At 39.5% G+C, this 13,512-nt stretch overlaps 1 protein-coding gene across 1 annotated transcript in view; it reads left to right on the top strand.

Annotated features, from left to right (window-relative positions):
• Positions 1–13,512, top strand: part of LOC135472390 (nuclear cap-binding protein subunit 1-like) — a 48,383-nt gene that overhangs the window by 8,425 nt on the left and 26,446 nt on the right. The window contains exons 10-14 of the mRNA XM_064751869.1: positions 2,273–2,488; positions 3,471–3,568; positions 4,557–4,620; positions 5,427–5,537; positions 6,179–6,243. Of these exons, the coding sequence (XP_064607939.1) occupies positions 2,273–2,488; positions 3,471–3,568; positions 4,557–4,620; positions 5,427–5,537; positions 6,179–6,243 (554 nt within the window). The remainder of the gene's footprint in view (positions 1–2,272; positions 2,489–3,470; positions 3,569–4,556; positions 4,621–5,426; positions 5,538–6,178; positions 6,244–13,512) is intronic.

Consider the following 13,512-nt stretch of genomic DNA (forward strand, 5'->3'; position numbering starts at 1 on the left):
TTGGAAAGTGTACATGTATCCCATGATTCATTGCATTGATTGTGACTTATACTGACATGGCGTCGCCGGAGAGCAGGGGTGGTCAGGAGGTTATATGGATAGTTCCGGAATGTAATAAACAAGCTCACGCTTCAATGGGCAGTCGGTCTATGCTCCTATAACCAACAGTTCATGTTTTCTTCAGTTTTAATCATGACGAATTTAGTACATATATGCTTACTTCACAACAGGTTGATTGTTTTATGATCGCCATTTTATGATGAACGGGAATTCAGGAGAAAACTCCCTGGAGATTGCACAAGTGTGACAACCTAGTACCTTTACACATGTGGAGTGGCATGTCAAAATGCAGAGCTCTTCATGTTCAAAGCTATCACATAACTTAGCACCCTGTGAATCCTTACTTGCAAACTACCAGCAGATGATGTCAAACTGCGTTTACAGTGACAACTTACAATCAGCAGGGCTCAAATCTCCATGTGTCTATTATACCCGTCGATGGCGGGATTTTTGCAGATGAAGGGCAAGAAAGATAATCTTACCTGTCGCTGGCAACACATAAATCCCGCCTGGGAAAATTTACATACCGGTAATCATAAAACATACACTTTATTTCAATATATAGCCAGTCAGTGTTGTGCGAACTTCTTACATGTCAACAACACGGACAAATCCTGTCGCCGGGCTCGCACACAGTGCTACTGAAAAGGGGTCAAAGGTAGTCGCCATAGTTTTCCGAAACCTCGCTTTGAGTATATTTTCTGTGTTCAATGGGAGGTTCCCGATTTCAAAATGCAGGAATGGTAACTCTTCTGCAATAGAAAAGTTCAGATTGTAACAATACAAAATGTGCATGTTGAGTAATATACTCCATTCAGATTATATGGGAGGCTGGTGACAGATATTTCTCAGTGAAATCCGTTTGTACCTGAAATACGTGTGTACAAATATTTGTTGCATGACGAGGGCTCTGAATAGGCAACCGTTCACGAGATAATGCTGCAACGTGAATTCCACGTTACCCGTGCAGTTGCACATTCGCCGTTTCAAGGCCTGTGGTGTACATTGTAGCATTTGTACACAGCTTGTTTGGCATGGCCATGGATTGAGACAGGTGTTTGCAATTTATAGGTTTGTAATAGTCATCATCTGACTTGATACTAATTCACTAATTCCTTTTGGTTTAATTCATGAGTATAATTATAAATGTACATGGGCTGGTCGGGAGATCTGTAAAGGCTGTCATTGACTTGACCCCACATGGCGTGGATTAGAGACCATAGCTGCCATACAGTGTAATGGAATGGTTGGTGGTGGTGGGGGGGGGGGGTGGGGCTAATCACCCACCTCTGTCATCTTGCCGCTGAATGCCTGTGCGAAAAGTTTACGACAGAAACCAATGGACGAAACTTTACGCCATTTACCGTAGTCTTCATACACTGTCTATACTCGTGGTTCAAGATATTATGGATGAGATTTATGGACAAAATTTGTTGTTAATTGTTTGCTACATTTGTATTTACATATGTATTCACCAAACATAGCAGGACATTCTGATTGATAACAGACCCTTTCATTCAGATTTTGGGAAGATACTTTTGTAATAACTCTGACTTTGCTAAGGAAAAATAATGCAAAGTAATGCAAACAATATTCTTCTTCAAGCAATGACTCTCCCGAGGCAGTCTTCCTGCCAACTCACCTCGACAAGTTACTGCAGTATCCTGCCCAACATGTATGTATTGCGACATGGGCTTCGCCGTTTTCAGTTTCCTGCTCATAAATGTCTGGTCCAAAATGCATCAGTTCAACACTTAAACCGTAAAATCCAGTGTATTGCCTCGATATCTGTCTATCCTCTATAAGAAACCACACTGACAATCGAGAGCTAATAGGGTTTGTGACATGACAGCCAATTATGACTTGATGCTTTCAGCACTAGTAATTGGCCTGGCTCATTTTACAAGGGCTTCTACAACATGGCTACTCAGAGTGAATTGTCCGTCAGTGCCATATCCCCAATGCTGAATTTCATCTTCTCGGCTTTCAAGGCTTTATAGACTTTTTACGTATTTTTCTGTGATAAGTGTGTCCTATATCATTTTTTCTATTTATATATAGTGGCAGACTTTATGCTCACTTTAAATTAAAAGGGTGCATAAATTGCAATGAAAACATCTTTTGAAATGCAAAACAGTTTAGGAATTAGGGTACTTGTTGTTTAAGCATTGCAAATGTGATGTATGTATTTTTGCCTGTGTTTGTCCTACAGTACCTGGACTCACTGTGGGCGCAAATCACCAACCTGCGGAACAACAAGTGGCTGGAGAAGCAGGTCTTGCGACCGTACCTGGCGTTCGACAGCGTGCTCAGTGAGGCATTACAGCACACCTTACCTCAGATCATTCCCCCGGGGCACCATGAGGATGTCCAGTACCCTCTCCCCAGTGTCGTCTTCAGGCTGTTCGATTACACAGATGTGCCAGAGGTACGTAGTGACACTTTCTCATAACCTTGTGGGATGGTTGTGGGTTTCCCCCTGAGCTCTGACCAGTTTCCTCCCACCCCTATGCTGGCTGCAGTCGTATAAGTGAAATATTCTTGAGTATGGTGTAAAGTACCAACCAATAAATACATAATAAATCAAAACTTTGCGAGGCATATTCTTTGTAACTCATTTAGCAAGTCATGTTGTCCAGGATACAGCAACACAAGGCAACACGAGGCAACATGCTTTATTGAGAAAAAAGACGCAAATAGGATTCACAAGTCTTTTTTTTTTATGGAGACCATGAATTTTGTAGTGAAGATACACGTGTTTTGTGAGTGCTTGAGCCATTTTAATTCTGTAACATATTTACACACCAATACTTTTGGGAGCCCAAAACTAATAGGTCTTATAAAACTAACTAACTAATGTAAATTGAAAAAAATGACGGTTTATCAGTAAAAAGTTGTTTTCATACACATTTCTTTCATGCACAGACGTAAAAGCTCTAAAAGCGTCTAAAGTTGCATTTTTTGAAACTTTTTATGCTCGGTAACAGTGTCTCCTTTAATGTTTGGCATCATGACCTTCAATTTTTTTTTCAAGATATGGCATTGTTGAGGGTGTTTTCTAGCTAGTTTGTGTCGAGGGGTACATGTGTGACTATCGTATTGATTTCTTCGCTATTCTGCTGTAAAGAAAGACAACCTCTGATGCGTTTGCTGTAATGAAACTATCCTGTTTTTGTTGTCATGAAGCATTCTCTTAAAATCTCGAAATACATGAACTCAAACTCTCAGATATGTATTGCATTTGTGGAAGTAATTTATTTTATTGGATAAAATATAAACTTTTGTTTGCAAGTCGAAATCTTAATTCATTTCCTCTAATTTTACTAATAAAGCTTGTATGGTTTCATGTATGACAAGTCTACCCATTTGAATGTTGAATGAGAATAATTCCAATATTCCTTTTTGAACAGGGTCCAGTCTTGCCCGGAGCACATGCTATAGAGAGATATCTGATAGAGGAACAGCTCCATCGTATCATCCACACCAATCATTTGGAAAGGAAAGATTGGTAGGTATCCTGATGGTTTATTATAGACATTGTTATCAGTATGAAATCAACACTGGTTTCCTAAACCAGTAAAACTGGTTGTCATTGTACCCTAATTTCTCAACCTTTCTGCATATGAAAAAGCAAATTTCAGTGCAACTTTGGCACATTTTTAATTTGATTTTGGAGACAGAACTACATTAGTTGTATCGGCCAATTTCAGGGTTTCACAAAAAGAATAATTTTATCAGTCTACACAGAATATTTCTTTCAAAGTGTGCTTGAATAAACATCTTGCAAACATGCAAAAAGGTGAAAGAATTAAAATATAAGTGATAAGTGGCAACTTTATGTAAGTCTATACTGTAGTCTATAGCATGGTAGATTAATACATAGATAGTACATTTACTCTTCAGTAGTATAAGTGAAATATTCTTGAGTACGGCGTAAAACACAAATCAAATAAATAAATAAATACTCTTCAGTAAGGAACTACACTTATCTAAATCTTTCAGTATTTCCCACAATGCACACTTTTTGAAATACAACATGAGTGATGTCCCTTTGCAGTGCAGTATGTAGAAAACTATGGAAAAAATTAAACAGGATTGCATTATTCTTATGAATTGTGTTCTTGGGTGTATTTGGATGGCAGATATTGCAATAATGATAATACTCTGCCGGCAAAATGAGCTACACGAATACTGCCATGTTAAAAGATAGGCTGGTATTCCTACCTTGCCTTAAATCCATTTTACACTGGAATGTCACACTGTTGTTGTAGTTACCTGAAAATTTCATATTGGTATTGAAAGTTGGTGAGATTAAAACACTTTGTAGTTGGATTTATAGTCATGTATTTGTAATGTTAGATATTTCTGCAGAAACAAATCTGCAGTTCATTTTTTTTATTAATACCATTGCTGGTGTTGTTTTTTGCCAGTGTCTTCACATATCTGTCCTGCCATTTTCTGAACACATGGTCTAACATTATATTTGTGCTTGACAGTGCGGCAGCTCTCCTAAGTTTTCCTACAAAGAATAAATTCCCGCTCAACTATATGATTGTTGAGGTGAGTAAGAAAGTTAAGCTATCTTAGATTCATTGTTCACATCAGGTTAATTTCATTCAGAAGACTTAACTGCAGTAACATTGAAATAAGATCCATGTGTGTTTCTGTCCTGTCATGGAATTGCATTTTCAATATCCTAACATTGTAGAATTTAGAATTCGAAGATGAAGATCTTCTATTGCCCAGTGGCTAGCTTGCTAGCCCAGCACAGTGACCCATGAGCCTCTCACCAATGCGGTTGCTGTGAGTTCAAGTACAGCTCATGCTGGCTTCCTCTCCGGCCGTATGTAGGGAAAGTGTATGGTCGTTTTTTTCCCCGGGCTCTTCCAGGTTTCCTCACACCATCATGACCATAATGCTGGCTGCCAATGTAAAACTGAAATGTTCTTGAGTACCAGTACATCATAAAACTCCAATCAAATATTAAAGAAATTAATATATAAATTCAAAGGTTATCAAAAATATTTTAAAGAAAAGTGTTTGGTCCTGTTTATCTGTTGGCTAAAGCAGTGTTCTTGTTACTCCCAGTCAGTCATTGACCTGTGAAGTGGCAGGCTCAAATCCAGCTCTTGTTAGATTGGCTGAGGCTTTAAGTGAGGAGGTCTGTCAGATACCTGGTGAAGACCAGTGATTTACTGCTGGGGCCTTCAGAAAACTGTACTTTGAAGTCATTTTTACCCACCAAAGTGAAAGTTAAAAAATTTGTATGTACTCTTATATGTTATGACACATCATAATCTGCACATTAAGACACAGCACAAAACCATTTCATGAATCCTTCAACGCCAGGTTTCTTTGTGTGACAGGTCATGTTTGGCCAGCTCTTCCAGATACCCCGCCCCCCATACCTGGAGATATTCTACGGTTCAACATTGATAGAGCTGTGCAAACTCCAACCTGGCTCTATGCCACAAGTTGTATCTTTTAACATGTCTGTGAAAATCTTTGCTCTTTGGTTACCGTATGTCATCTAAAATTTAGCATTTTTCCAAGTGATACGTTTTGCTACGTTTTAAATGCATTTATGTCTAGGATGAATCTATGTATATTGTAAGCATGCTACCCGACTTAGTTTGACGTCCTGATCATGAACCAGGTCATGTTTCTTTTCTGTGACATATAGTTTTGCCGCAAATTGCGATCAAATTGCGAAAAAGCACAGTTTCCACCATCTTTAGTGGTCATGTGACAGAAACTTTTTACAGCTGTAAAGCTGTTAATCGTTGTGTAATAAGGGCTATGTATGTATTATACGTATGCCGAAAATCTGATCATATCAATTCTGATCAATTCATTCATCTTATAGGGCCACCTAAAAGTTCTTTTCAGAATAGTCTAAGTAATCTTAAGTGTACTGTAGGTATCAAAAGTATCATTTTAAGGCCTTTATGTGCTTCTGAAAGTGCATTTTTACATATCAAACTTTAGATGAAGTACAGTATATTAGTCGTTTAACTTGAGAAAATAATGTAAAAAATTCTGCTCTGTTTTTAAAATGTGTACTGTAGTAAAATAATTAAAACAATGAAAGTTCAGCCTTCCTTTAACAGTCTCTCAGTTGGCACAAGCTGTAGAGATGCTGTTTGCCAGACTAGATTCAATGAACACAGCAAGTATGGAAAGGTAAGATCAATGTACATCAAGCTTTGTATTGTGTCTTACCTGGAAATGTATATCTAACTAGTCTCAGTACTAGCTCACATAATTATAATCAGTATTTTGTTTATTATTAGGGATCCCGTTCTCCCGAACGGGATACCTATTGTTATTGTTCTGTTTTTTAGGGATCCCGTTCTACCCGAACGGGATCCCTATTGTTATTGTTCTGTTTTTTCTTCTTATTATTAGGGACCCCGTTCTCCCGAACGGGATACCTATTGTTATTGTTCTGTTTTTAGGGATCCCGTTCTCCCGAACGGGATCCCTATTGTAATCGTTCTGTTTTTTCTTATTATTATTATTATTATTATTATTATTTTTTTTTCACCGACTTTGTTAGCAAGGAAACTTTTTTACCGTTCAACATAGAGGTCTCAAATTTTGCACACATATTCTGGCGGAGATTTTCCAGGGATAAATTCTCCACTTTTTTTTCATGTCACGTGGTTCGGCCGCCATATTGGATTTTGTGTAAAATCTTTAAAAATCTTCTTCTCCAGAACCACTGAACCGATCGTTTTCAAATTTGACATACAACTAATAGGTCACGAGTTCTTTAAAGTTTGCGAAAATGGTTCACTTCCGGTCAAAATTCTGGAAGCTCGCTATTGGTCGAATTTGTGACGTCACAAAAAATTCTCAAAGTTCTAATGTTCTGAACGTATTCTGATGTATCTTGAGCTGCTGATTCCGAATCTAGTTGTATTTTTTGCATATCTGTGTAACTTTTTGAGATATTAGCAAAAAACTCAAAAAACTTACGTAAGTTCAATGACCTGTAACTCGAGATCTATGGCAGCTAGAAATGCGCAACCTGCACGAAATTGTAGCCCAAGACATGCTCTTTCGATCATGCGTCAACAGATTTGAGCTCCGATCAATAGTTTTTTCGCTAGAAGCGTTTAAATCAGAAAACCGTTTTTTGTTTAGAAAAAGGTTGGAATCCTATTGCTTTAACATGGAGTTAGATGGGGACTGGACTGGGTTTGTAGTATTTGACCTGATGCTTTCGGCTACACTGTCCGTGATCTCCCGAAACGGTTGTAGGATGACATTGATTCCAGTTCCCATCTAACTCCAGTACTCTATTAGAAGGCGTAGAGATCTAACTACAACAGCAAATGACATGGACCTGTAAAAGTTAGCTTTGTTTTGCGCAGACCTCGTCCTCTTTACTATACGTTAAACAGTTCAGGGTGATTGACAGATATGGACATGTGCCGTGGTCCAAGTGCTGACTTTCTAACGATGGCCAAGCTATCAGTGGAGCTGTGAGTCTGTACAAACTTTGTGTTGCACTAGTCGTGTTTTTGCATTATTTCTTACAATTAATGGGCTAAGTCTGCCAAGGAACGACCGTTTTTCACTGGGCATAGCGTAGTATCATCAAGGTCGCCGATCTATTCGAGGGATTGCAAATGACCGGCCGACTGCCTCAGTGACAAACGGTGTAAGGTCGCATAGAAACTTTGAAAGCCGTGTATGTGGAACATGGGTCCTTCGAACACAGATCATGAAGGGGAAAACGTCATCGATCAGATCCGGGATCCCGGCCTAGGATCTGCTATTCGCAGATCCATTCTAGTTATTATTATTATTATTATTATTTTTTTTTTCGAATTTGTTAGCAGCAGAACTCAAACACCGTTTAAGACAGAAGTTCAAAATTTCGCACACATAATTTTGAGAAGATTTTCTAGGGGTATATTTTTTTTTTTTAGGCTATGTCACGTGGTTCGGCCGCCATATTGGATTTTGTGTAAAATCTTTAAAAATCTTCTTCTCAAGAACCACTAAACCGATCGTTTTCAAATTTGACATGCAGCTAGTAGGTCACGAGTTCTTTAAAGTTTGCGAAAATGGTTTACTTCCGGTCAAAATTCTGGAAGCTCGCTATTGGTCGAATTTGTGACGTCACAAAAAGTTCTCAAAGTTCAAATGTTCTCAACGTATTCTGATGTATCTTGAGCTGCTGATTCTGAATCTGCTTGTATTTTTTTGGTATCTGCAAAACTTTTTGAGATATGAGCAAAAAACTCAAAAAAGTGACGTAACTTCAATGACCTGTAACTCGAGATCTGTAGCAGCTAGAACTGTGCAACCTGCACGAAATTGTAGCCCAAGGCATGCTCTTTCGAGCATTCGTCAACGGATTTGAGCTCCGATCAATAGTTTTTTCGCTAGAAGCGTTTAAATGACAACACCGTTTTTTGTTTAGAAAAGATTGGAATCCTATTGATTTAACATGGAGTTAGATGGGGACTGGACTGGGTTTGTAGTATTTGACCTGATGCTTTCGCCTACATTGTCCGTGATCTCCCGACACGGTTGTAGGATGACATTGATTCCAGTTCCCATCAAACTCCAGTACTCTATTAGCTGGCGTAGAGATCTAACTACAACAGCAATCGACGTGGACCTGTAAAAGTTAGCTTTGTTTTGCGCAGACCTCGTGCTCTTTACTATACGTTAAACAGGCCTGGGTGACTGACAGATATGGACATGTGCCGTGCTCCAAGTGCTGAGTTTCTAACGATGGCCGAGCTATCAGTGGAGCAGTGAGTCTGTGCATAGTAGGTCGTGGATTGAGATGTGAATGTACAAACTTGCTGTTACACTGGTCGTGTTTTTGCCTTATTTCTTACAACTAGCCGGCTAAGTCTGCCAAAGAACGACCGTTTTTCGCTGGGCATGGCGTAGCATCATCAAGGTCGCCGATCTATTCGAGGGAATGCAAATGATCAGCCGACTGCCTCAGTGACAAACGGTGTAAGGTCGCAAGGTAACTTTGAAAGCCGTGTATGTGGAACATGTGTCCTTCGAACACAGAACATGAAGGGGAAAACGTCATCGATCCGATCCGGGATCCCGGCCTAGGATCTGCTATTCGCAGATCCATTCTAGTTTCTTATCATTATTATTTTTTTTTCACCGACTTTGTTAGCAGCAGAACTCCAACAGCGTTCAACATAGAAGTCCCAAATTTCGTACACATAATCTGGCGGAGATTTTCCAGGGGTATATGTTTCATTTTTTTTTTATGTCACGTTTTTCGGCCGCCATATTGGATTTTGTGTAAAACCTTTAAAAATCTTCTTCTCCAGAACCACTGAACCGATCGTTTTCAAATTTGATATGCAGCTAGTACGTCACGAGTTCTTTAAAGTTTGCGAAAATGGTTCACTTCCGGTCAAAACTCTGAAAGCTCGCCATTGGTCGAATTTGTGACGTCACAAAAAGTTCTCAAAGTTCAATTGTTCTGAACGTATTCTGGTGTATCTTGAGCTGCTGATTTCGAATCTGGTTGTATTTTTTGCATATCTGTGTAACTTTTTGAGATATAAGCAAAAAACTCAAAAAAGTTACGCAATTTCAAGGACCTGTAACTCAAGAACTAAGGCAGCTAGAAATGTGCAACCTGCACCAAATTGTAGCCCTAGACATGCTCATTCGAGCATTCGTCAACGGATTTGAGCTCCGATCAATAGTTTTCTTGCTAGAAGCGTTTAAATGACAACACCGTTTTTTGTTTAGAAAAAGATGGTAATCCTATTGCTTTAACATGGAGTTAGATGGGGACTGGACTGGGTTTGTAGTATTTGACCTGATGCTTTCGGCTACACTGTCCGTGACCTCCAGAAACGGTTGTGCTATGACATTCAGTCCAGTTCCTATCTAACTCCAGTACTCTATTAGATGGCGTAGAGATCTAACTACAACAGCAAACGACGTGGACCTGTAAAAGTTAGCTCTGTTTTGCCCAGACCTTGTTTACTATACGCTAACCAGGCCAGGGTGATTGACAGATATGGACATGTGCCCTGGTCCAGGTGTTGACTTTCCGACAACAGCCGGGCTATCAGTAGAGCTGTGAGTCTGTGCATGGCAGGTCGTGGATTGAGACGTGGAAGTTCAAATTTGCTGTTACACGGGCTGTGTTTTTGCATTATTCCTTACATAAAGCCAGCCAAGTCTGCCAAGGAATGACCGTTTTTCACTGGGCATAGCGTCGCATAGGGAATGACCGGCCGACTGCCTCAGTGACAAACGGTGTAAGGTCGCATGGAGACTTTGAAAGCGGTGTAGCTAGTTATGTGTTGATTTTCGACCAATAACTTATGTTCTCATATAAAAGATGAAAGCATAAAGAAAATTTGTATATAGACTTGAAGTGAGATTTGCGACTTCCTTGGGGACTACGTGAGATATACAATAGTGTGGGTGGTAGGGGAGATGCTGGCGAAATTTTCTAAGACTTGACCTAATTACACAAGGATTTAAACGCTAACCGTCTTCCGTCTGCGTGGTGTGACGCCTGTCAGTCATGTCAGAGTTCGATCCCAGCTTAGGCAATTTGTCAGGCTATAAAAATGTTGTGAATTTTAAGGTTTCAAGTAGGCTGCTAGGCGTAGTTCGATGTTCTGATGACGAATTTGGTGGTTTTTCCTTTGTCCGATGCACGGTTTTGTCGCCAATTGCCATCGAAGTGCGAAAAAGTGCAATTTTCGCCCATGTTTGGCGGTCACGTGACACAAAACTGCTGCAGCTGTGGAGTTGAAAATCACTGAGTGCAAAGGGCAATATGTGTACTGTAGGCGTGCGTAAAATCATGGAAGTGTGTCAATAAATGTGGGAGTTGCAATGCTTCAAATATTGTCCAAAGGCCGATTGGCTATATTTGGCACTTTGACGTCCCCATGTTATATGATGCATTTTAAATGTATTTGCGACTGGGATAAAGGCACGAACAATGTAAGCATGCTACCCGACGTAGTTTGACGTCCTGATCATAAATCTGGACTTATTTCTTTCCGGCGACGCATAGTTTTGCCGCAAATGACGATGAAAACGCGAAAAAGCGCAATTTTTCACCATATTTGGAGATCTATTGCGAGGAAACAGTAACAGCCGTAAAGCTGAAAATCACCGAGTGCAAAGCGCTAAATACGTACACTATGTGTGCCGAAAATCTTTGATCTGTGTCAACAACCACAGGACATGCAGGGGAAAATGTCATCGATCCGATCCGGGATCCCGGCCTAGGATCTGCTATTCGCAGATCCATTCTAGTTAGGGATTCTAGCATTCTAGCTATTGTTATTGTTCTGTTTTTTCTTATTAGGGATCCCGTTCTTCCGGAACGGGATCCCTATTGTAATCGTTCTGTTTTTTCTTATTATTATTATTATTATTTTTTTTTCACCGACTTTGTTAGCAAGGAAACTTTTTTACTGTTCATCATAGAGGTCTCAAATTTTGCACACATAATCTGGCGGTGATTTTCCAGGGATAAATTCTCCATTTTTTTTTCATGTCACGTGGTTCGGCCGCCATATTGGATTTTGTGCAAAATCTTTAAAAATCTTCTTCTCCAGAACCACTGAACCGATCATTTTGTAATTTGACATGCAGCTAGTAGGTCACGAGTTCTTTAAAGTTTGCGAAAATGGTTCACTTCCGGTCAAAACTCTGGAAGCTCGCTATTGGTCGAATTTATGACGTCACAAAAAGTTCTCAAAGTTCAATTGTTCTTAACGCATTCTGATGTATCTTGAGCTGCTGATTCCGAATCTGCTTGTATTTTTTCTATATCTGTGTAAGTTTTAGAGATATTAGCAAAAAACTGAAAATTGTTACGTAACTTCAATGGCCTTTTAATCCAGAACTATAAGAGATAGAAATGTGCAACCTGCACGAAAATGTAGCCCAAGACATGCTCTTTCGATCAGTCGTCAATGGATTTGAGCTCCGATCAATAGTTTTCTCGCTAGAAGCGTTTAAATCACAACACCGTTTTTCGCTTAGAAAAAGATGGGTATCCTATTGCTTTAACATGGAGTTAGATGGGGACTGGACTGGGTTTGTAGTATTTGACCTGATGCTTTCGGCTACACTGTCCGTGATCTCCCGAAACGATTGTAGGATGACATTCAGCTATAGAGTACTCTATTAGGTCGCGTAGAATTCTAACTACAAAAGCAAACGACGTGGACCTGTAAAAGTTAGCTTTGTTTTTCGCAGGCCTTGTCTTCGATTGGCTATGTTTAGCACTTTGACGTCCCCATGTTATATGATGCATTTTGAATGCATTTGCGACTAGGATGAACACACGAACATTGTAAGCATACTACCAGATGTAGTTTGACGTCCTAATCATAAATTTGGACATATTTTTTTCCGGCGACTTACAGCTTTTCCGCATAATTGCGATCAAAAGGCGATAAAGCCGAACTTTTGACCATATTTGGAGGTCTGGTGAGAGATATCCGTTACAGCTGTAAAGCTGAAAATGACTGAGTGCAAAGCGTTACACATGTAGTCTATGTCTGCTAATACTCTTTGATCTATGTCAACAAACACAGGACATGCACGTTTTCAAAGAATGTCCTAAGGCAGATTTACCACATTCGGCACATTTCCATAAGCTTGCTTTTACAAGGGCCGTGTATTATTGGTTGGGGAAAACGTCATCGATCCGATCCGGGATCCCGGCCTAGGATCTGCTATTCGCAGATCCATTCTAGTTATTATTATTATTATTTTTTTTTCACCGACTTTGTTAGCAGCAGAACTCAAACACCGTTCAACATAGAGGTCTCAAATTTTGTAAACACAATCTGGCGGTGATTTTCCAGGGGTATATTTTTTGTTTTTTTCTTAAGTCACGTGGTTCGGCCGCCATATTGGATTTTGTGTAAAATCTTTAAAAATCTTCTTCTCCAGAACCACTGAACCGATCGTTTTCAAATTTGACATGCAGCTAGTAGGTCACAAGTTCTTTAAAGTTTGCGAAAATGGTTCACTTCTGGTTAAAATTCTGGAAGCTCGCTATTGGTCGAATTTGTGACGTCACAAAAAGTTCTCAAAGTTCAATTGTTCTGAACGTATTCTGATGTATCTTGAGCTGCTGATTCTGAATCTGCTTGTATTTTTTTGGTATCTTCAAAACTTTTTGAGATATAAGCAAAAAACTCAAAAAAGTTACGTAAGTTCAATGACCTGTAACTCGAGATCTGTGGCAGCTAGAAATCTGCAACCTGCACGAAATTGAAGAACAAGACATGCTCTTTCGAGCATTCGTCAACAGATTTCAGCTCCGATTAATAGTTTTTTCGCTAGAAGCGTTTAAATGACAACACCGTTTTTTGTTTAGAAAAAGATGGGAAGCCTATTGCTTTAACATTGAGTTAGATGGGGATTGGACTGGGTTTGTAGTATTTGACCTGATGCTTT

This window comes from Liolophura sinensis, chromosome 8, assembly GCF_032854445.1.
Source record: "Liolophura sinensis isolate JHLJ2023 chromosome 8, CUHK_Ljap_v2, whole genome shotgun sequence".
NCBI lineage: Eukaryota > Metazoa > Mollusca > Polyplacophora > Chitonida > Chitonidae > Liolophura > Liolophura sinensis.